The sequence below is a fragment of the Strongylocentrotus purpuratus genome, unplaced genomic scaffold (genome assembly GCF_000002235.5).
Source record: "Strongylocentrotus purpuratus isolate Spur 01 unplaced genomic scaffold, Spur_5.0 spur5_scaffold_11, whole genome shotgun sequence".
Lineage (NCBI taxonomy): Eukaryota > Metazoa > Echinodermata > Echinoidea > Camarodonta > Strongylocentrotidae > Strongylocentrotus > Strongylocentrotus purpuratus.
The window spans coordinates 2,119,690-2,145,442 of NW_022145596.1; the positions used below are offsets into that span (position 1 = coordinate 2,119,690).

General features: G+C 39.0%; 1 protein-coding gene across 1 annotated transcript; it reads left to right on the top strand.

Moving 5' to 3' along the window:
* Positions 1-1,001: 1,001 nt before the first annotated feature.
* LOC581152 (NF-X1-type zinc finger protein NFXL1) lies at positions 1,002-25,696 on the top strand. The gene is made up of 19 exons (XM_030980338.1): positions 1,002-1,086; positions 8,652-8,805; positions 9,541-9,777; positions 10,738-10,850; positions 11,848-11,981; positions 13,359-13,537; positions 13,968-14,129; positions 15,312-15,527; positions 15,921-16,036; positions 16,548-16,679; positions 17,028-17,118; positions 17,563-17,683; positions 19,297-19,456; positions 19,880-19,990; positions 20,881-21,015; positions 21,773-21,939; positions 22,940-23,120; positions 23,694-23,834; positions 24,457-25,696. The coding sequence occupies exons 2-19, from the start codon at positions 8,655-8,657 to the stop codon at positions 24,625-24,627; spliced, it is 2,718 nt and encodes a 905-aa protein (XP_030836198.1). The 5' UTR covers positions 1,002-1,086; positions 8,652-8,654; the 3' UTR covers positions 24,628-25,696.
* The last annotated feature ends 57 nt before the right edge of the window (positions 25,697-25,753 follow it).

Consider the following 25,753-nt stretch of genomic DNA (forward strand, 5'->3'; position numbering starts at 1 on the left):
AATTAATCTAGCCAACAACGTGAGGAACGGGGGGGGGGGGGGGGGCGAAAAGCTATTGCACCCCCCCCCCCAGCAAACTTCAAAGAGAGAGAAGGATGGGAAGGGAAAGAGAAAGACGAGAGAATGCTGTATAAGAAGGAAAAAAGAGGAAGAAGAAAAATGGGGCAGATCATATGATTTTTTTTCCGCCAACAAGGTGCGGATCGGGGGGGGGGGCGAAAGGCTCTTGCCTCCCCCCCCCCCGTCAGCAAAATGAGAGAGAGAAAAGGAAGGGAGGGAAAGAAAATAAAGAGGAATGGATAAAAATGAAAAGGGTGAAAAGAATGCGTCAGTGTGCCCCTCCCCCCCCCCACCCCCACCTAACGAGAGAAGGAAGGGAAAGGGAGAGGAGAGCTAAAAAGGAACAAAGAAGAAGAAGAAGAAAAGAACACGGGGTGAAATGAAGGGGAGATCAGTTGCAATTAATCCAGCCAACAACGTGTGGATCGGGGGGGGGGGAGGGGCAAAACGCTATTGCCCCCCCCCCCCCAGCAAACTTCAAAGAGAGAGAAGGAAGGGAAGGGAAAGGGAAAGACGAGAGAAAGGGAAAGAAAAAAAAAAGAGGACGAAGAAAAATAGGGCAGATCATATGCGATTTTTCCCGCCAACAAGGTGCGGATCGGGGGGGCGAAAGGCCCTTGCCTCCCCCTCCCCCCTCAGCAAAATGAGAGAGAGAGAGAGAGAAGGAAGGGAGCTAGGGAAAGGGAAGGAAAATAAAGAGGAACGGAAGAAATGAAAAGGAGGAAAAGAATGCGTCAGTGCGCCCCTCTCCCCCCCCCCCCCCCACCACCACCAAACGAGACCAAGCTCCAGACCTGCCACTGGACACCACTGGCGAACTGATGGGGTAGGGGGAGGTGGAGGCTTGGGAGACGGAGCCCCCCCCCCCCCCCCAAAAAAAAAAAAAAAAAAAAAAAAAAAAACTGTAGGCCTCTAGCTTGATAAACCGTATACCGAAATTATCAGTGGACGATCTTTCTTTCGTGCAAGAAATCGAGAACGTGAAAGACATGATTTTGATCAGAATACCGAAGGCGAAGTAAACTGGTGAGTGATTTTGTATTTAAAACCCTATGATGTATTTGCATGTTTTAAAAATAAATTGTAGTCTAAAACAAGGGAACAACTTTAGAATACCCCACCATGCGGATTTAATTTTTTTTTTTGGTCTACCAACCCAACGCTTCAACTTGTTAAAGTACTAAAGTTACAAGGTGCCGAGATTTAGTCTTGAATGGAAATCGCAATCGTGCCGCCAACGTGCCAACGAGCCAACATGAGTTGAGAGTCTTGAATTTATATCGCCAACGTGCCAACGTGCCAACGAGCCAACATGAGTTGAGAGACTTGAATTTATATCGCCAACGTGCCAACGAGCCAACATGAGTTGAGAGGCTTGAATTTACCGTATATCGCCAACGTGCCAACGAGCCAACATGAGTTGAGAGTCTTGAATTTATATCGCCAACGTGCCAACGTGCCAACGAGCCAACATAAGTTGAGAGTCTTGAATTTATATCGCCAACGTGCCAACGAGCCAACATGAATTGAGAGACTTGAAGTTAAATCGTCAACGTGCCAACGAGCCAACATGAGTTGGTGAGAGACATGAATTTATATCGCCAACGTGCCAACGAGCCAACATGAGTTGAGAGTCTTGAATTTATATCGCCAACGTGCCAACGTGCCAACATGAGTTGAGAGACTTGAAGTTAAATCGCCAACGTGCCAACGAGCCAACATGAGTTGAGAGACATTAATTTATATCGCCAACGTGCCAACGTGCCAACGTGCCAACGTGCCAACGAGCCAAATGAGTTGAGAGACTTGAATTTATATCGCCAACGTGCCAACAAGCCGAGAGACTTGAAGTTAAATCGCCAACGTGCCAACGTGCCAACGAGCATGAGTTGAGAGACTTGAAATTAAATCGCCAACGTGCCAACGTGCCAACAAGCTTAATGAGTTGAGAGACTTGAATTTATATCGCCAACGTGCCAACAAGCCGAGAGACTTGAAGTTAAATCGCCAACGTGCCAACGTGCCAACGAGCCAACATGAGTTGAGAGACTTGAATTTATATTGCCAACGTGCCAATTACGTGCCAACGAGCCAACATGAGTTGAGAGACTTGAATTTGAATCGCCATCGTCTTGGAAATGGGCTCAAATGGGCTATGAGAATGAAAAGAGACTGTTTTCATAGATGAAAAGGAGACTGTTTTCATAGATGAAAAAAAGGCATTTATGAGAAAGGGAAGGGGCTCTTTTTTAAATGGGGGCGCTTATTAGAAAGGAAAGGGCGCACATATGAAGATATAAGGTGCGCTTATCAGATTTGAATAGGGCAATTATCAGAGGTGAAAAGGGACGCTTCTCGTATCTGAAAAGGGCACTTCAATTATTACAAATTATAAAGGGCACTTATGAGAATGGAAAATGAACACTTATTGCAAAATAAAATGGGAACTTGTCGAACGAAAAGGGGTACGTGTAAAGAAGAGGGTGTACTTATCAGAGGTGGAAAGGGGAAGGGGCACTTTTAAAAATTAATAGGGGCACTTCTTACAAAGTTCATAGGGCACTTTTCCTGTTTTAAAAGGGGCACTTTTGGAGAACTTGATAAAGTGGGGGGGAGGCACTGTGCCCCCCTCCCGGGAGCGCCGCCTCTGATAAACACACATACAACCATCACACATAATTATGTTTATATACTTTTATAAACGTTATAATTTTAAATGAAAGTTTCGCTTGTACCAGTTAAATATTCGTCTAATAGTAAAATATCCTAAGGACTAAATGACTAATCGAAACTGTTTTATACTCGACCAAATGTAAAACGTTTTGTTAACTATAAAGGTGAGGCGATATTCATCCTATTTCATATACAATCATATGAACGAATTATCCAATGGCTGCTCTCCTCGTTTGGTAAGTGGGTTATTTACATAATATGTTTGCCATTTTCTCTGTTATTTATTTTGGTTTACAAAATATTAACGCTGTTGATTATGCTTCAACTGCAAGCTTGACTGCTAATACAGTGTGATAAGTTATACTTATAATGATAGTGAAACAAGGCATTTCCAGGAACTGTAGTAGTACCTAGTAGTATAGTAGTACTACTACTACTACTACTAAAGTTCAAAGCTTGCGCGCTTCGCGCGAGAGTGGAAAACTGATTTCAGACAAGGATTAAGAATCGAGAATGGTGCAACGAATCGTCTTCTTTCTCTAAGAATTTAATGAAACGTCAAAGCTTGCCCGCTTCGCGCGAGAGGGGGGGGGGTTAATGATTTCAGACAAGGATTAAGAGTCGAGAATAGTACAATGAATCGTCTTTTTTTTCTTAATAATTTCTGAAACGTCAAAGCTTCCGCGCTTCGCGCGGGTTTTCCATATCCATCGCCCCTTATGTATTTGTTTGTTTAGAACTTCTTTTATCTTCTTTTTCTAATTTCCTTATGTTATTCTTTATTTCTCTTTCTTTTCCATTTCCATTTTGCTTATTAGCACCTGTCTTTCCTTATGGTATTTTTTATTTCCTCCTTGTTTTATATTTTATTTTCATATTATTATTTTGTTTAATCTTCCATTTCTATCTTTCCACAAGTTATTCTTTGGGTCCCGTCACCCAAGGCACCGGAGTTTGCATTACCCTAACTCTCAACCTAACCGTAACCCTAGGACACCGGGTCCCGCGTCAGCCTAGGACACCGGGTCCCGCGTCACCCTAGGACACCAAAGTTTGCGTTACCCTAACTCTCACCCTAACCCTAACCCTAGGACACCGGGTCCCGCATCACCCTAGGACACCGGGTCCCGCGTCACCCTAATACACCGGAGTTAGCTTTACCCTAACTCTCACCCTAACCCTAACCCTAGGACACCGGGTCCCACGTTAGCCTAGGACACCGGGTCCCACGTTAGCCTAGGACACCGGGTCCCACGTCAGCCTAGGACACCGGGTCCCGCGTCACCCTAGGACACCAAAGTTTGCGTTACCCTAACTCTCACCCTAACCCTAACCCTAGGACACCGGGTCTCGCATCACCCTAGGACACCGGGTCCCGCGTCACCCTAATACACCGGAGTTAGCGTTACCCTAACTCTCACCCTAACCCTAACCCTAGGACACCGGGTCCCGCATCACCCTAGGACACCGGGTCCCGCGTCACCCTAGGACACCGGGTCCCGCATCACCCTAGGACACCGGGTCCCGCATCACCCTAATACACCGGAGTTATAGCGTTACCCTAACTCTCACCCTAACCCTAACCCTAGGACACCGGGTCCCGCGTCACCCTAGGACAACGGGTCCCGCGTCACCCTAGGGCACCGGAGTAAATTTGCGTTACCCTAACTCTCATCCTAACCCTAACCCTAGGACACCGGGTCCCGCGTCACCCTAGGACACCGGGTCCCGCGTCACCCTAGGACACCGGGTCCCGCGTCACCCTAGGACACCGGGTCCCGCGTCACCCTAGGACACCGGATCCCGCGTCACCCTAGGACACCGGATCCCGCGTCACCCTAGGACACCGGAGTTTGCGTTACCCTTACTCTCACCCTAACCCTAACCCTAGGACATCAGGTCCCGCGTGACCCTAGGACACCGGGGTTTTTGTTACCCTAACTCTCACCCTAACCCTAACCCTAGGACACCGGATCCCGCGTCACCCTAGAACACTGGAGTTTGCGTACTAACTCTAACCCTAACCCTAGGATACCGGGTTCTGCGTTACCCTAACTCTCACCCATACCCTAACCCTAGGACACCGGGTCCCATTTCCGTTTGATTTTCTTCTTCTTTTGCAGTTTTACAAATATATAACAAACAAAACATTTCATACATGACAAAAGAGTATATGTAAAACAGAGTAAGGTTGGCTTTAACTAATCAGAAACATCAATCAGGTTTATTTTTTATTGCTTGATTTTCTTTTTCTTTTTCAGTTTTACATATATATAACAAACAAATCATTGAACATTTACACATGACAAAAGATTAAACAAAGTAAGGTTGGCCGTAACTAATCGAAAACATCAAACAGGAGGGTTGACAAAGTAAGCAAAGCTTGATAGTATGACTACCCTCAATGGATACATAATAATACAAATATGGAGACAAAAATATTGGTAAAATGGAAAAAAAAGAGAGGGAGAAAAAAAGGGAAGAAAACAAAATTTAGGAGGGGGTGTACATCAAAATGTACAGATTTTTGTGGTAGATGGATTTCTATCGATATATTATGGTTATAGTATATTATTCCTCTATTCCCCTTTTCTTGTTTTCAATTTGTTTTACCCACGACCACTTCTTCTTCTTTCTCTTCTCCTTTGATCTTCATCTTCTCAATTAAACCACAAAGATATTTATGGTTTTCTTTGAAGGCGTCATTGTGCAACACTCTCTAACAGTGATTAACAGTAAATTCTCCCAACGTTTTTTTCTCTGAAACTAAGACATAAATCAGGCTTTAAAAAATCTTAATGCTATATTGAGCCAATTCACTGCTTTGCCGATTTACATTCACCTAACGTTACCATGTGCGCATGCGCACCCTTATTATTATCATTGTTGTAGTATTATTCCTCGATCTATTCCCCTTTCTTTTGTTTTCAATTTGTTTTACCCACGACCACTAGGCCCTACTTGTTCTCCAATCTTTATCTTCTCCCATTTCTCTTATTCTTCTTTTTAATATCAATAATGATAATATTAATTATAATAATTCTCTTTAATTCTCATCTGTCTTCGGACTATAGACTCTTTCTATTAATTGTTCTGTACTTCATTCCTCTCTCCTTTGATGACTTTGCCGGGATTGGGTTGTCTGCCAACGATGTCCGCACTGTGTGACGTCACCAACCCCTGTGCGTAGCACATCGTTGGTTGTTGGCTCTCACCAACATGCATGTGTTGAACAACTAACTTTGCCGAGATCGTTTTGCCTGCCAACGATCCTACGATATCCAACGAGGAGCAGGAGGGGAGGGGAGGGGAAGGAAACTGAATTAGGACATAAAATAAGAGTCTGAATGATACAACAAATCGTCTTCTTTCTCTAATAATTAATGAAAGCTAAAACCTTCCATGCTTTGCGCGGGGGGAGGGGGGGGGGGAACCGATCAATGAAACACCAAAGCTTCCACGCTTCACGCGGGAGGGGGGAACCTGCATGACTTCAGACAAGGATTAAGAGTCGAGAATGGTACAACGAATCGTCTTCTTTCTCTAATAATTTAATGACAGGTCATTTAAAGCTTGCGCGCTTCGCGCGAGAGCGGGGGGGGGGGGGGGGGGGGGAGTGGCGGGAACTGAATTCAGACAAGAATAAGGAGTCAAGAATATGGTACAACAAATCGTCTTCTTTCTCCAATAATTGATGAAAGGTAAAAGCTTCCGCGCTTTGCGCGGGCGGGGGGAAACTGAATTCAGACAAGAAATAAGAGTCGAGAATGGTACAACAAATCCTCTTTTTTTTCTTATAATTAATGAAAGTTCAATCACCAGCGGCGTGCCAACGTACTGACAATGGATCATAAATCGCAATCATGCCAATGTACTAACACTGAAACATGAAGTTAATAACGTGATATTTCAATCATTAATTTCATATCGCAGTAATTTGAAACAGCTCCCCCAAGTACTACTTTTAAAGAAATAAAATTGTAAATCTCCATCGTGCCTAGAAAGACAAATGTGAATGTTATATTCCTTATTCGGTCAATGGCCAGATGACGGACGGACCAACGTGCCAACGCTCCTTATTTCCTATATTATTTTCCTATATTATTTTCGTTTGGCAATGAGGGACGGGCCAACGTGCCAACGCGCCAACGCGCCTTATTTCCTTTCTTTGTTTGCCATTTGAAGGACACCACAAGTTCCTGATTTGTTTCCTCCCTTTACTTTTAGGCTACCTATTTCCTAAATTATTTTCGTTTGTACACCAACGTGCCAACGCGCCAACGCACCTTATTTCCTTTCTTTGTTTGCCATGTAAAGGACACCATAAGTTCCCGATTTTTTTCTTCCCCTTTACTTTACTTTTAGGCTACTTTTCGACAATTTTCAAGCAATATCAAGGGTAAAACATTACAACTAAGGTGAGAACATCTTTAACAAACTATAAATAAAATACTTTGATGTGTAAGAGGTAATAGGAAGGAGTTAAAACATAACAAATAACCATATTTCCATTCTCGAGTTGATGCGATGGCAAATTCAGAAACTGGTCACGAATACGAAAGGAAGGGACTACACTAAATTGGTACGTTGGCGCGTTGGCGACCAACGGACATACTACGTTTTGGTGGGGTATTCTAAAGTTAAGCCAAAACAAGGAATCGAGGCAACTGAGCAAGAACCTTATCCGATCTTAGCTTGGAGTTCGACCTAGCTACCGGTACGTGTAAAACTGGCCACGTCGAGTGGTAAGCCAGCCAGGCCCTTCCCCGTAACGTTGAGGTACCACTGCACTGCGCTGCGCCGGTTCTTGCCCGTCGCAATACACGTATTCACCAGGGGCCCGTTCCTAGAAACCGTCATAAGTCTAACTTCTTGACTATCCCATTGAAACGCGTGTTAATTCTATAACACACGTTTCAATAGGATAGTCAAGAAGTTAGACTTATGACGGTTTCTAGGAACGGGCCCCTGTATTCACCCGGGGGCCGTTTCTCAAAACGTCTACAGTACAAGATCAACTACATCTCGACAATGTCACGCAACTTGTCAGCTAAGTGTTTCACAAAGCCATCTTTACCAAGATGAGCGACAACTTCCGCGACAAGCGAGTTGTCACTCCTCCGAACCTCTCATATCTTTTTAAATGTTGTAAAGCACCACCACAAGACAGTTTGTTGCTTCTCTATGGGCCGCGAAGTGTATGATTAGTTTCAATATCATTTTGAAAAAAATATAAATGAGTTCGGTACGTTATTCTCTTGGATGCTCATTCTTTATAAAGCATGAATCCCTTAATTAGCATTGATCTACCACAAGGCTTATGCTCGATAGGTGACCTCATCATTGCCTTATTGGTCATATTTCATTGGCTATCTATTTCAATTCATCTTTGGGGAGGGGGCTGGGGGTTGAAACCGAATTAGCCATGTACGTGTAGGCTTATGGATGGGCTTAAAAGATATATTGTGGACGTTTCCTAGAAATTTTGAAATTTAAGTCACATTTTCTTCTTCCATTCAAACCATCATTATTGTAAGCAAACCAATTAAATTACCCTTTTTAATTGAAAACAGCAATGTATTATTTTTTATCCATATCATTTCTGGTAAACAAAGCTGACAATTGATCTATTCAAATTCAAAGTTTATTAAATACTCTTCATAAACACATTAAAAAAATACAAATACAAAATGATAAAAAACAAGATAGTGATATAACATTTAATGCTGAATATGAACCTTGATTTATTAAAATTGCCCATATATGAACGGCTGGCCAAAGAGAAGGGAAAGTGGTTTCTTGAAGAAGAGCGATTATCTATTGCTAAAGTTTTTTTTTTAAAGGTTAAATAACTTCAATCATTAATCATCTGCTTTCTTGTTTAATCCTCGCTATGTCTGATCTTTGCTGTCTGACAGGTTATGGCATTTTCAGCTAAACCAAACCATGGTCGAGGCAGAGGCAGAGGAAGGGGTGTTGCCAGGGAGACCAATGATGTTGATATATTTGGTCAACAGAAGACCAGCAGAGAATCACAAGCGGTCAAGGCATGGGGAAATCCAGTGCTTACAGGTATACATGTAGTTACTCACTTGAGACAGTTGTAACTTCTTGTGGTAATATGGAAATCAGGAAATCTAGATATCCTCACTTTTTTACAACAATAACAACACTTATAAGTAATTTATGATTTGTATTTTTGATACTGAGATACATTTTTTGTTGTTATGTGAGTGAGGTGATTTCGCCATAACTGAATAATGTTATGATGCATGATGTATCATCTAGCAAGTGCAGTTACACTTGCAGCTGCCTTCCTTCCAGCGGCAACTGGAGTGAAGCCGGTAAGCGGGGCCATTGCAATCACGTGTATGGCGTTTTCATTTATTGGATGAATTGTACGAGTTTTACCACCTCAGACTGTTTATACTGGTCTTTGATTTTGAGATCATGAATTGATTAATTAATTCAATTCTATTAGAATCTATGTAGTGTTTTTAAAACCTGAATTGCATGTCTAACTCGTTTCATTGTTTTTTTTCTCTTTTATTCAGGTTCTCCTGGATTGTTTTAAAATCCAATTTGAAACTTCTTGAAACAATCCCTTAATCACATGTAAATGTGCCCAACATCAAGATGTGTGTTGGGAAGTTCCATACCTGTATGATGCATATTTCTAAATATAAAGCCAGACATGGCGCTACGTGCCACAAATTTTGCTGAGCCGCTCAAAATAATAGGAATTTTCAAATCAAATGTTGGGAGGTCTGATGATATAACGTTCAAGATACTTGTTTTGCCTCACAGGTGGAAACAAGGTAAATGAGAGACAGCCAAAGAAGAAAGAAACAATTCCACAACCTGCACAGTTCATACCACCACCAGCAAAAGCTCAACAACCATCATCCCATCCCAAACCATCAATCCAGTCTCCACAACCAGCACTTTCTCCAACTGAGCAGTTTGAAGATGATTCATCGTCAGATGAAGAGATTGATGATGGAATTGTTAACAACATACTGCAGGCTTATGGTGGCAAATTAGGTAAGTGCATATGTCTAAGAAGATATTTCATTTATCTATTATTTTGTTTTAAAGCCCCACTGCACTACTTATAGCTACTTGCACCCTCTATATAGAAAACAATGCCTAATCGGTGACCATTGGTCCCCCATGATCCCCTTTTTCTGATGTTAATTGAGAACATATTTGATGAGATAACCACTGTCAGTGACCATGCAGGGAGGTCTAATCCCTCCTGGCCAAACTAGTGCAGTGGGGCTTTATTAATCACGAATAAACCTGTGTGTAAAAGATATACATATTTTATTTACCATTTTGTAAATAGTCTTTAGCGAGGCCTGAACAGCGTTGACTCTGTGAAGTGTTGTAATGTAAAACCCTACTGGGTCTGAATGCACAAAATGTAATTTTTCTCAATTCGTTGTTTTCATCTTATCTGCAATCATATTTGTTCACAAAATGTGGAAATAAAAATTAAATTAAGGTGGGGTACTTTTTTCCCCTTAATACCCCAGTTACACTACTAAAGTGACTCTGAAGGGATAATGTAACTTCTTGTTATGTCTTTTGTAGGTTTTGATCTTGTGTTACTGGGATATATTAATAAGCACCTCTGAAATGAGAGTGTCCATACTAAGTCCATATTAACCTCCAGGGGGGTGTTTCACAAAGATCCCAAGTTGAACTTATCTGCAAGTTGGACTTAAAAATTATGGAAAGCCGTTAGCATCATTGAAAATATTTGGTAAAAATTATTTTAAAAGGCATAAAATGTTGATTCAAATCATTCATATTTCTATTATCTTGTAGATTTCATGTTCTTGATGTGGAATTTATGAAAAGTCGAGAATACTTGAATGTATTTCATTATAAGGCTACAAATGGCTCTCCATAATATTTAAGTCCAACTTAGATTTAAGTTTGACATAAAATCTTTGTGAAACACCCCCCTGGAATAACATTTGATTACCGGTACTATAGGAAGTCAAGGGGATGGTGTACTAACAGAGAGCAGACAGAATCTCGAGGAAGCTTGTCAGTCTGGAGCTAATGACTGCTCTGTGTGTCTCAGCAAAATTAGACGTGTTGATCCGGTAAGTCATAAACCAGGCAAACAGTCACTGACTAAGCCATCATACACAATTCAAAGTGAAGAGTTGATATTTGGTAATAGATCTCTTTCTTCATAATATCTCTATATTTTCCTGTGACACTAAGATGTGCAGGGTCTTTGAGTAGACTGTCAGTGGCTTCTTTGCTGTCATTACATGTATATTAAAGGGGAAAACGAAATAGAGACTGTCATTTTGACTTTTACGGTTTAATTTCATCTCATCCAATAGGTTTTTTTTAATGCTTAATTTCAATTTTTGTAATAGAAACGTTTGTATAGCAATTGTTAAATACTTTCTCAACTCTTTCGCTCAAACAAATTCCTTTTTTCTTCTCCATTTTCTCCTTCCCACCGTCTTGGTCTTTCAACATGAAATTATTTTATTACATTAAACGTATAACTTAGTTTTGCAATTTCGATTTCATCTTACAATGACTTACAATATGTATTTTAGTTTTGTATATGTTTATATCTCTCTATATTTTTAACTTGTTTGAAAATTGAACATTTCCAGCCTGTGAGCTGCTTGTTTGATGTGATTTCTCAATAAACCAAACCAATTCAATTCAATTCAATAATCATAATAAGATTCAGACGACCTTCCCTGCGAAAACACACTCAATATTATTTGGAAACTATGAGAATCACGAATGAATGATTAACATTTGTAGGATTGTTGTGGATTCAAATAGCTAATAAATGTTTGGAGATCAAAAAATACATATAGGATAGAACGATGAATATTGCACTCAGTGAACTTGCCTTCATAGACTTGTAATAAAATGATTGCTGCATAAGATAATGAAAAATCCAACTTTGATTACCCTTGTCTAAAGGAAATAGATTGATGCACCTCAATAAAGGCTTTGCAAAAAGTTACTCGAAAACCTTCAAAATGACTTTGGGGTAACATTCGCACCAGAAGTAGGAGAAATGTATGATTTTTTTTTTTTAATTGCCATGTGTATCGTTGGCAGGTTTGGACGTGTGATTCGTGTTTTACAAGTCTTCATCTTCAGTGCATTCAAAAGTGGGCTAAAGAAGGTATCCTTCAGGCGAGTCTCCAGAAAGATGATGATGATACATCACCAGCAGAAAACCTGTGGTCATGGTTAGTCAGCATCTTAAAGGCATCGTTTAACAATGTTAAATCTGAGATGCACGGCCCTACGTGTTATCAGTGTCCGTGATATGGTGTAATATTGAAACCCTAAAAAAATTGCGCTTCAGAATGATCAAGAAGTGCCTCAAAAAAGTAAAAATCTTTGAGTGACCGGTTTTACCATACTCGTTTTTCCCAATAGACTGTAGTGTTATGAAAACCATTTGGCAAACGGTTTTCAAAATTTGTAATTCCAATCATAAATATCCTGATAATCAGATGGGCGATCAGCTTGTAAAAGGCATGGGGTTCTTGACTGACCTTAAGGTTTATAATTATCATTGCAGCCTGAGCTAAATCCATGATTTTGTTTCAGAATCTGAGACAAAGTTACCGGATCCCTTTAAAGGGATATCCAACCCAAATGGACAACTACTCTAAAAGAAAGCAGAACAATAAGAGAAGCAAACTGATGAAAGTTTCAATTATATATCTGACTAAATATAAGAGAGTTATGATTTTTAAAAAGTTGTAATCACTTTACGTACGGGCAATTCCAATTGGCTGAAGCGGTAATGTCAATGTGATTTAGTGCCGGACTACTTACCCATCTGTTCCAAGATATTAAATGACTAAAATTTATATTTTTCTAAAATTCATGGCTCAGGAAGGTCTATTCTTTTTAGAAGACTTTTAATAATATGCTATCTATAATATATATTGAGTAGTGACCCAAGGGAGAAGGAACTTGGAGAAAAACAGAAATTAGTGATATTTTTGTACACTGCAAATGGGAGAGTTATCCACATCCTACGTCACAATCCACTGACCAAACTACAAATTTGAGATTCACATAGACTTACTGATCTCTTATTTCAAACATTCATAACTTCCTTACTATTGGTCCGATTCATTACAAACTTTTGCCATTCTGTTTCTCTTATTTTTCTGCTTTCATTCAAATCAAATTATTTCAAACGTTGGATTCCCCTTTAATTCTTTTTCTCTAATATTGGCTTTTATGTTACTTGCATATGGAGAATCCATCTCTCTTTGGAATATGAAACAGTTACAAATCTTAGGTAAATGAGGGTTTGACAGTGTGTGAAATGGCCTACATGAACACATTGTAGATATTATTATCTCTTCCATGCATGCGTGTCAAATAAGATGAAAAAATACATGATCGACACATGCATTGTTCCTAGTATTTAAGATTTTACTGCGACTTAATTTAATTCAAATGATATAGGATACTGGCTATCAAACATAATTTATGTAGGAACCAGTAACAAAGCATATATTTGTCTTGGTTTATTATAAAGCATTAGTTGTCACTCTTGTTATTTTCCTTTATTTCCAATCTCTGTTATCTTTTTCCCACAGCCCTAACTGTCGAACAGAGTACCCCCTCTCCAAGTGCCCGAGACAATACACCTGTTTCTGTAAGAAGGTTGTTGACCCTCCACCACACCCCTGGCTTGCACCCCATAGCTGTGGGGATACATGCAACCGGTCTCTACGCCCCGAGTGTGGACACAAATGCCTACTACTCTGTCATCCAGGTTTGTAACAAGGTTCTTACAGAACAGTGCATGGTTCAATTGAGATTTCGATTCTGTTTATTGATTCTTGGATGTCTGTGGTCAATCCAGGAAAGACAAATTAACTTAATAGGGCCTTTACCTTAAATATAATGATAAAAATAGTGGGTTTTTGCATAGTGCTCTTGTCATATGTAGGAAAACTGCCTCGTGAAAATCAATAAATAAATAAAAAACTGCAACTTATATACATGTGATAGTTTTTCCCTTTTCTTAATTTAAACCTGAATATGCAAACCTTGCTGTCATGGTATTTGCACTGTTTATAACCAATCTTCTAATCTGATCTAGTAGTGATCATGATGTCTGTTTCATGCAAGATTATAAAATGTGGTTTTTTAATCTGTGACTTTCTAAACCAAGATCCCTTTCATTGTTTTCTTTGTTATAGGTGCCTGTCCACCATGTCCTCAAACAGTAAAAGCCAAGTGTCACTGTGGCAGCCAGGCTGCTCAGCTGAGACGATGCAGCTCCAGGACCTGGTCATGTGGGAAGACCTGTCCCAAGGTGCTACTCTGTGGTCAACATACCTGTACTCAACCATGTCATCGAGGTATTTCTCACCAGAGATTTTTTTTCTTTCTTGGTTTAGATTGAGCAAATTGGTCTTGTAGCATCTATTTGGTAATGAGGCCCTTATTTTGATGATATGCTGTAATATAATAATGCAAGTCACATTCTTTTCATCAAAAATCTTTTTAAAGTGTGTGTGTGTGTGTCAAGAGGTCGCATTTTTTCTCAAACCAGTCAAAGCAGTGTCTTTTTAAAGGTAATACAAAGTTTTGGGAAACTTTGAAAGTTGGGTGGATAGTGATTTTTTACAATTTTTGTATATTTGAATGCCCCTGTGGATGTATTATAAGCACTAGAAAAGTTAGTCCCTGAAACACTTCTGCTTTCGAGGAAAATTGAATATAAAAATTTACCGGTGCTCCCGGTAAATTTTGATTAATTTCTAATAGCGCCTACGGCCGTACAATGGTAGCTGCGACCATGAAAATCTCAGAATATGTAGTTGTGATATATAATTTCCAAACGGGAATAGCTAATCGGTTGATTTTAGTCAAGAAGCATTATTTCATAGCTTAATTGATATCTTGACCTTGAAAGGGAGCTATACAACATAAAGAGTTTATTATTTACAATTTCATAACTTTAGATTTGATTTCAACCGCGACAACGATCACTGAATATTGTAGGATGGTATATGCTTCAAATATGTTCATTTGGACCAAATTCATGACCCCATACTAAAACTTTGTATTACCTTTAAGGAGAAGACTACTGTACAGACAATCTGCTTCAGTTGATATTGCTTGTAACCCTGTCTAAGTGGCTGTGCACATATAGCAATATATGTGTATAAATGAGACTACTGTAGGAGTGATGAGCTTTTCTTTTATCAAAGTTTGCCCTATTTGTTGACTTTTCAATACCAGTCTACAACATTGCTCTGTAAGAAGAACACTACATGAAGAGGAGGCGCGATAGCTCAGTCGGTAGAGCAGTGGTCTCGTAATCCGGTGACCCGGGTTCGAAAGTGTCCTTTGGTAAGGCATTAATGCTCATTACCAGGTCCCTCGGGGAGGACCTAATGCCGTCGGCCGTCTGGTTGCTTACTTACAAGCATTTATGCTTTCTTAGCAGTCAGGTAAAATAACCACCATCACCAATAAGAGAATAAGCCTCAACTAATGTGCCTCAACTATCACATTTTGTTTGCCCCCCTTTGTAGGTGATTGTCCAACTTGCCCCCATACCAGTCAACAGCAGTGCCTCTGTAAGAAGAAGACTACTCTAAGAGAGTGTGCCTCACCAACGTGGGAGTGCGGAGAGGCATGTGGAAGACCACTTCCCTGTGGCAATCATGTATGTGAGAGGACATGTCATAAAGGAGGGTGCGGGGAGTGCCCTCGAATGGGGCTCAGGAAGTGCCCCTGTGGAAAAACAGGTTTGTTGCACAATTCTGCTTTCTCTTATTTATTTCTGCTCTTTCCCTGACTCCTTTCCTCTCTATCTGTCTAGCCTTGGGTCATTATTCCTACCTAAATTCTCTCTTTTCTGTCTATTATCCATATATTTTAAGGGATTTTTCATTACTTTAGGTTGAAGAATAATTTTACATTTTCTGTTAGTGAGATTTCTTTGCCAAAGTCTTAATATGATACATCTCCTACACATTCATTAATACACTGAATCTTTTGGGAAAGTCCATAATTTTGTAGCCATTGCCCAGGTACGTTTGCTTCATTTAGTTTAGTATTGTGTATTTTGCTTGTTTTGTTATACATACAAGTACATTGTTATCAAATTGTGTTATATATTTTGTTTTCCTACTGTATAGCATTACAACTGAAGTGTACAGAAGACATTCCTCCCTGTGGAGACACATGTGATAAGCAGCTGCCTTGTGGAATCCATCGATGTACAAGACGATGCCATACAGGCTCATGTGAAAGTGTAAGTATATCTCATTTTCATTCATTCATTCATTTGGTTTTTATTAACATAACAAATATAGTACATCATATACCTCTCTTTAAAAATCTAGCCATCTGATTGGTCGAAATTGAAGTCGTGATTTTAGCCACATGTTCACCATGTGTTCAAGCATCACAGAATATATATTGCTACAGGGACAGACCAGAAGATAGTAGAAAAGCATATCAGTAGATATTTCACACTTTACGCAGAGCGGGTGTCAGGTCCGTATGGGTGTCGGGGCTCAAGGGTGCTTTTGATGTTTACAGTATCTTCAGATGTCTGAGAAGAAGACTAAGTGTCATTGTGGAGCAAGGGAAAAGACACTGCCATGTCACAAGGATTATAAATAAAATTATTGTCTGCTGAATCTGAGAGCCAGGAAGCCATTAAGAGATCATAAATTTGCACGCAGTTAATACCTTCTGACTGTAAAGATACCATGTATCAATAGCTTATCATTTCCTACAATATGTTTTTATGTTTCCAGTGTCTCCAGATGTCTAAGAAGAAGTGTCGGTGTGGAGCTAGAGAGAAGACATTACCTTGTCAGGAGGAGTATAAATGTGATCATAGATGTACCAACATCAAGAACTGCAAGAAACATCAGTGTAAAAGAAGGGTAATAATCTTATTTGAATGATGTAATTCATATGTCCTCACACCAAAATGAACCATGCCATTTGGAATTTAATTAATTGCCAAAAATATAGACAAGAAAGTGGTCCATGAGCTGACCGTGAGGCTTTTACAATTTGAAAAATGCTTATTTCTTCGCATAAGTGCTTTTTAAATAGGAATATATTTTTGAATTATAGCAGTCCCAGCAGTTCAAATAGTAATAGCAACTTATGTAGGTGATGAATATTACTAAAACTATTCTTTGAATATACCTATTCTATCTGTGGTATTTCAATGTGTCTGTCCTATTTAGTATTAATGTTTTATCATTTGTTCTTGTTGCCTGCAGTGTTGTAGCGGTGAATGTCCTCCTTGTGAGCAACAATGCAACAAGTATCTTCCCTGTGGTAACCACAAGTGCCCTTCTCTTTGTCATCCAGGTAATACTACATACCTATCATTTGAATTGCTTGAAATAATGCTATACTGCTGATGGTTATATTGTCTTGACTAATAATAGGATGGAAATGGAAAGTTTTTTTTTCACCTACTAATAATGATTTTTACTAGGTCTGTAGTGTTGATTATACTGTTAAATTCCTGTGTTTTCCAGGAAAATGTAGCAAAAGGCAAACCCGTCAAATTCTAGGCCCATTCAAACCCAATATATTTGTATTTTCATTAAGTAGGGGATAACATACCATTACTGGAGAAAGATATGAAAATAGAGTGAGAAAGGATAACATACCACACACATTGATGTTGACTGAGCCATGCAGTGAAAATAATCCTTATGAACGAACCGTTCAGATATAAATAGTAGTTTGTCCCACTTCATTTTTTTTAGAACATAATGAGTTAATCAATTGATGTTGTTATTGCAGGGAGGTGCTTTCCTTGTCCTCTCATGAAAGATCTCAAGTGCTTCTGTGGACACACCAAGATGTCTGTGAGATGTGGCAGGGAGAAAACAATCAAACCACCAAAGTGCAAACAACCTTGCAAGTAAGTCTGACATTCCTGCTTCTCGTTTAGTTATGGAGAACATGATCACCGTAGACTTTCTCTGTTTTTTGATGCTATAGAAGTCATAAGTAAGAGTATTGTTGAACTTTTTATGTATGTCAATTTAGTGGCCCCTTTTTATAAGCCCCGCTTTCTCCGGGGTCACCAAACCATCATTGTGTTCTTCTAAAAAAATTATGTAACTTATTTTAATTGTATATCTATTTTGATGGTTGAACAAATAAATGAATTGAATTGAATTGAATAACTACTTACAAGCAGGGCTCAAATTAATTTTTTGCCCACGGGGGCTCTTCCCCCCCAGAAAAGAGCCCCCGTGAGCCTTCTCACGGGGGCGCTTTTAGTGCTGACGGGGGCTCTTATTTTAATACAAATGTCCATTGAATTGGTACCCGTGAAACTCCTTGGTATTTTATCATTATCATTTATCTAAGTCGGTATTTTTCCTCTTAAAAATTTACTTGTTACATAGCTGTTTATTGAGTTATATCCCCGTGAGGACATTTTTTCCATTTCTTCCCGTTTTGCACATAATTTCCTCCTCATTATTCAGAGCAACCTTATTTACATTCTTTCTTTACTTTTAGTCTTTACCATATCCTTCCAAAACACAGGGGCGGATCAAGCTTTTTGCTAAGGGTGGGGGGGGGGTACCCCAAGTACAATGTGGATCATCGTCCACGAGCCGCGAAGCGGCGAGGCGATTTTTTTTGTGGTGTTTTTTTAAACCCCCGTTAGTGATGTTTTACTGGCATCTACTGACATCTACTAATACTGTGTAGGTCTGGACACATGATAGCATTTTTCTGTGCACATCACATTTTTCCTTGGCAGCCCAAGTGGGAAGGGGGGGGGGTTAAACACCCTAAACCGCCTAGATCCGCCCCTGCAACATCCTATGACTTCTTCTTCTTCTCAATATTGATTTACTGGTCGGGTTACATTATTTGCTGGTCTTAAAGAATCACCAGATTTCAGAGGATTCAAACTTTCACAACGAAAAACTTCTCCATGTTTCAGTCCTTGCACGATTGTCGATCTCCAGCTCCAGCAGATATTGGGCGTCAGCGTGCACACCGGTACTACCAGCGCAGTATAGCCACTGTGCTGACGGCCGCACCGCGAACTTCCGTTGTTTGTATCGGGAATACTCGTAGAGATGGTAGAGAAAGCGCCATCTAAGTTCCATTTCATTGGTTTAAGGTTTGAAAATTAATACTCAATATTGTGTTAAAGTTATATCAGAAAAGATAATCTTAATTTTATAATTCCACGGGGGCGATTTTTAATTTTGCAATCGCCCCCGTGAGCAACCTGACGGGGGCGATTATGGAGCTCACGGGGGCGAATCGCCCACCGCCCCCGTGAATTTTGAGCGCTGCTTACAAGCTATCCTCTCTAATCTACCCAGTTTATGAAGTCCTGTTATCCTGGTTTGTGAAGTCGTTATCCATCCACTGTGTAATGCAGTACCCATAGGCTCCTTCTTGCTAGTGGAATTGATCAAAGCCCTCTTTTTCTGGCACACCAGTGATGTACCTGTTTGTATGAATCTGATCCTCCCATCCCCTGTTTGTTTTCTTTTATTCCAGGATACCTCCTGACTGCCATCATCCTGTCAGAGAGAAACACACCTGTCATTTCAACAAGTGTCCACCTTGTAAGAAGCAGTGTAACAACACACTCTCCTGTGGCCATACATGCCCTAAGAAATGCCATGATGCTGTAGCACGTAAGAATGTAGAAAACAAGGTGAGTCTATGCCAAGCCTGATAATTTCCCATTAAAAAAAAAAAATCCCTGATTCTTTTATATTTTATTCCCCAATTCGGGGGGGGGGATGTTTTTGTTGATTTTATTTATTTTTAGATTTTGTTGTATATTCTTTTTTAATCATTATTTTTTTCTTCCAAAAATGGATAGTCCCTGAGATCGATGTAAATCCAGTTTAATTTTTTTTTTTTGGGGGGGGGGGGGGATGAGGTGCCTCACAGATTATTATTATGCACATGTTTCATTTATGCAATATTTATTTCTTTAAGATATTTTCTTATGGGATGACAGTTTCTGTGTCACATATATGTCACATATAATGAATCAATAATTGATACGATATCCTCCCAGAAAATAAATTAGCAACTGAAGATCCTTTATGTGTCTTTATTTCTTTTATAGGGACCAAGAGCTCCATGGCAGCCTGCTCCTAAGACGGTGATCAATATTGTGAATGAACCCTGTCCACCATGTCAGTATCCTATTCCTACACGGTGCCTTGGTAATCATGAGGTATGTTAATATTGTGAATGATCCCTGTCCACCATGTCAGTATCCTATCCCTACACGGTGCCTTGGTAAACATGAGGTATGTTTATATTGTGAATGAACCCTGTCCTCGATGTCAGTATCCTATTCCTACACGGTGCCTCGGTAAACATGAGGTATGTTTATATTGTGAATGAACCCTGTCCTCGATGTCAGTATCCTATTCCTACACGGTGCCTCAGTAAACATGAGGTATGTTAATATTGTGAATGAACCCTGTCCACCATGTCAGTATCCTATTCCTACACGGTGCCTCGGTAAACATGAGGTATGTTAATATTGTGAATGAATCCTGTCCACCATGTCAGTATCCTATTCCTACGCTGTGCCTTGGTAAACATGAGGTATGTTAATATTGTGAATGAACCCTGTCCACCTTGTCAGTATCCTATTCCTACACGATGCCTTGGTAAACATGAGGTATGTTAGAGAATTAGACTCAACCCTAAATATCTCGGAACAATTGCAGAAAATAATTTTCTGTTTTTATTTTTTTTTGCTTTTTGAAAGTATGTGTTATATGTTTTGACTTTATTTTGCAATTGTTTTTTTCACCGACATGATGTGTATTGGAGTTGGAAAGCCATAAAATAAGTTCTTTTTACGCTACAGTTTTGTTATGAACTGGACATTTTAAACTCAATGTTTTTCTTTCTGCACTCTCATTGTTTGTTAAGAATGCTCTCGATAGCCCCAGCCCTTGTGTTTCTATCATGTCAACTGTTAAGTATTTTGTTTTTTTGAAGCAAAGTGCAAGATTAAAAGAAACATGAGCTTTTACTCTGTTTATGAACTTTACTCAAAGTGACAAATATCCCTAAAGCTGTGTCATCCATTTCTGTTTTACTTCATAGATCAGTGACTTGCCATGTAGCAGGGCTGCACCCTTCTCCTGTAAACGATCCTGTGGTCGAGTCTTAGCTTGCACCAACCATCGTTGCCAATTTGAATGTCATGAAGTCAAGGGTGATGGTGAAGATAAATCAAAGGTAATTTAGAACAAACCGCAGCAAAGAATATTATGATAGTTAGGGCAATGAAATCTGTCTTAAAGGCCCCACTGTCCTACTTGTAGCTACATGTACTTGCTCCCTCTATATAGAAAACTTCCCCAATCGGTGCCTGTTGGTATCCCATGATCCTCTTTTTCTTATGTTAGTTGAGAGCTGAGTTAATGAGATAGCCACCTGTCAGTGATCTCGCTGTGTGGTCTAATCCCTTCTGGCCCAGTAGTATTGACGGTCTTTAAAATGTATCTCTGAAAAAACAAATAGTGAAAATGTGCTACTGGGTATACCATGATTGATAGGAGGGTTTTGTGAATTTTCATGAACTTAAACAAGTTAAAGTCACAAGGTTTAAAACAAAAGAAATAAATTGCTTGATTTCTCAATCTGATGATTGCCTACTGCATCAGCATGTGTAATGTATGATAATTTTGTCAAGTATTTAGAATGTTTTGGTTATTTAGATGAAAATCCAGCCCTAACTACTTTAGCTAGCCATTCTGTCAGAGTCAGGTACTGTAATGCCAAGTGTGTATCGAGTTGTATTCTGTGGGAAAGATATCATCTGTTAAAAGGCAGAAGGGCGTTCACTCATATACTGTAACAAAGAGTTACATCCCTCTTGGCTCTCACCAGACGATCTGCATGTATCAATCCTATCTAAACTGACCATTCTACCAAGTTTGATTGCAGAATGATGCATACACTAATCTATGTTCTTCTGTCATTGTCATTTCAGGCAGGGACCAACTGTGAGGAGTGTGAAGAGGGGTGCAGTAAAGAGAGACCAGAGGGGTGTAAACACCAATGCAGATTACCATGTCACTCCGGTCCTTGCCCCCCTTGCAAGAAGACCAATAAGATGAGATGCCACTGCAAGAGTATGGCTCTATATGTGGAATGCAAGTAAGCAGATTGAGCAAAGTTTAATTGCTTTATGTTTGTAAGATAGATGTGTTATCGATGGATTTCTTTATTTTACAGTATGAATCACCTACATGTATAACACCATGGGTACATATTGTACTGATTTTGTGCTGTCATGCAACTCTATGTCTTTTCCGTTCCCCCCCCCCCCCCCCCCCCTTTTTCTGAGGCAATAAAAAAAATGTCTAATAATAATAAATTAAAATGTTATCTTGTGTGTTGTTGGAACAGAAACAGAGGGAGGGGGGAATCACATTTAGGTCTACATATCATGATTTATAATTTGTTTGCTTTATTATTCAATGTAAAAAATGCAAAAAAGGTGGAAGAAAGAGAAAGGGAAGGAATCACAGGAGAAAAGAAAGAAAGTCATTGGAAGAAAAATGTAAAGCACTATTAATACAGTATAGAAGGAAATGTGTTAATAGGAAAAGAGTAAGAAAATTGACAATTGAAGGAAATGAAATGACTTGGTAGCTATTCCTTACAATATGGTTTTCTACCTCCCTTCTCCAGTGCCTGGATGGCATTTCACAAAACTTGTCATCAGTGACAAATGACAGTTTTTGTTATAAGCTACTGAAATCCTTGCTTCTGTTTGGTTATCAGCAGATTTGTCACTGATTTTTGTAATTTTTCATTGAAAAATGACATTGTGAAATGCCCCCCTGGTTAACATATGATACAGAGAGGGAGGACTTATCTTCATAGAAAGGGCCGTGTCCTAGCCCCCTCTCGTGTCATTATCCATGGTCCCAAAGCATGTTAATACAGTCAAACCTGTCTATAGCAACCACCCAAGGGAAATACAAAAGTGGTCTTTGAAGACAGGTGGTCTTTGTAGACAGGTTCCTTTAGTACATTTTTCAATGTGAAACAATTTTCAAAGGAAAACAAAAAAAGGGTGGTCTTTGTAGACAGGTGGTCTCTAAAGCAGGTTTGACTGTATTCACGGTGCTTTTGTCTTTCTCATCCACAGTGCCTGGATAACATCCGACGATGCAGGGAGAGAGGAGCTAGCGTCATGTAAGGGACCATGCCCTCGCCTTCTTGCATGTAGTCACCTCTGCTCAAGGTCATGTCATTCAGGAACCTGTTCTGATCCAAAGGAATGCACCTATAAAGTAGCAAGGAGGTGTCCTTGCAAACGAAGGAAAAGGGTAAGAAAGCGCAGTTATACCGGTACTCATTTAAATGTGTTTTATTTGTTTATATAGTTGTATTCTATGGCAATGTATTGTTATCTATTCTTCTTTTGTTGTTGTTTTCTGTTGTTATTTTTGTTGAGGTACTTTATTTCACTTCATGAGTGGCGAAGAATTCTGTTTGAGTGAAGTTCATGAATATCATTTTGTTAGGAGGTAGCATGGTATGTTCAGTTTTTATTATGTTCAAAAAGCCTCAGTGACATGTCGAAGTGCTACCATTAAAACCTATGATGAAAAATATACAATTGTATTTTTGTCCTACCTATAGGACCAGTCTCGGTTTCATTACAATATTTGTGTTTTACTACCCTGTAACATGACAAGTCATCCTATATTAAATCAAACATGATATTCAGTTTGGTAGTCAACAATTGCTTTGTCATATTTTACTAAATTTTGTTAGAATCCCTCTTTTTAGTTTCTTGTTTATCTGCAGAGGCTGATTTTTAAGCAGGATTCTGCTCTTGGGATGTGGCTCCTATAACCTGTTAATACTGATAATTTGGTTCTCATATCTTATTCCAGGAGTTCTTCTGTCACGAGGCTCAAGCAGGAAAGGCTAAAGTAGATTGTGATGATGTCTGCAAACAACAGAAAAATAAGAAACTTCAACAAGAAGAGGAGAAAGCCAGGAAAGCAGAGGAGGAACAACTTGAGAAGGAAAAGGTAGCTTATACTGCTAAGATTTTAGCATATTAATGTGCATTCCTTAATCAATTTGAAGAAGAAAAAAAAAGTGAAATATTTGTTCATTGTTCCATGATCCTTTAAGTCAAAAGCCTGAATTATTGAAGGCCCTAGCAATCCGTTTTGACCACATTTTAGCTTCATTTTATGTACATCGTAGTTAATTTTAAAGGATTTTCAGACCCATGAAATCTAAGTGATAACCTTACAGAACTGTATATTCAGACAACTCACTTCCTCTAACACATCCAAAGCAGCTCAATTAAAAATAATTAATAATTTTTTTAGATTCTATGATTCCCTTTATGTTTACATCCTCGTGTCAATATGTATATATGGTTTTAACGTACTCGTTTTCCCCAATAGACTGTAGTATTATGAAAACCGATTTTCAATCATAAATATCTTGATAATCAGACAGGCAATCTACCTCTAAAATTCATGGGGTTCCTGACTGACCTAAAGGTTTATAATTATCATTACAGCATGAGCTAAATCCAGGATTTGTTTCAGAATCGGAGACAAAGCTACCCAATCCCTTTAATGAAATGTTATCTAATTTATAGATAACTAATTTATCCATCATTTTCTCATCTTTCAGAGGGATCTAGAGGAATACGATCGCTTGACGAACAAGAAGAAGAAACAACGCAAGAGGAGAGAGATTGTAGAAGAGGAGACTTTCATGGAGAAACATGGCAAACTCCTTCTAATCGGAAGCGGTCTTACAGTCGTGATTGCATTCATGGTTTATCTCATTCTCCTTCAGTGAATCTCATTGGACATTTCTGAGTATTGTGAAAATATAGAACAAATTTTTATAATGTGGCATTATATATTTTGGATACAGGGATTACAAAAATTGAAGTTTGTAAAATATGAATCATAATTTTGTCATCTCCAAATTTGATGAGGACATTCTAAAGAAATAATCTGAAGTTGAGCACTTGGTTGAATGGTTGTTAAACGTTGACATGTAATACAATACATTTTGTATAATTATAGATAAATCTCTCATTTTGCTTGTTATACTATGTTACCGTAAAATGTTAAAATGTCAAATATTAAAGATATTCTATCTTGGTCTTTGTAAGCTTGTTGGTTGTAGAGTTTTGAAAGAGACATTCCATACTTTACATTTGTAATTCTAAAACGTTCTTGTTGGTCAACTTCAAATTTGATTACATTTGAAAAAGAAATTTTAATTAAACGATTTGTACTCCATTTAGACTCTTATAATATTTAAAAAATAGCATTTGCACACATTTTGAAGACTTATGTTTGATATTATTGCCAATTCCCCATTAGTTTTTCTTGTTATTATTATAGACACTTCTTGATTTATATTACTTTTTAGTTCTTTCATTTCCTTTAAAAATACATTCCTTTGGTATTCACAACTGATTTGTGAATATTAGATTCAAATTTCACTATTCCTATGAGAAATGAATGTTTTCATTCGTAATACATATCTGTGTCAAAGGTTATTTTTTTAGCCAAGTGGTTTAGAAATATGAAGAAATATGTGCAATTTGATTGTTTGTCTGAAACTAAAACAGCTCATCTGATTTTTCATCCCTGATTCTTATTAGATTATTTTGTTTTCAATACATAGTTAGTGGAGTAATCATTGATGTGGTTTGGTCTTCAAGCTATGAAATTCACCAGAAAATGGGTTTTCTTTGTAGTTCTATTCATCAACCTTGAAAGAACTTGATTATTCAGAACTTTTATGTATTAAAATGTTTCATTTTGGGGGTCATAGTTTTGGTCAACTATGAAGACATTTTGCTTCTTGTACCTGAACTCCTCGGAGGTCAGCTCACATGATAAAGCATGCTTTGTTATGCCTCCGCCACCGAAGGTGGTGCCGGAGGCATCATGTTTTCGGGTTGTCC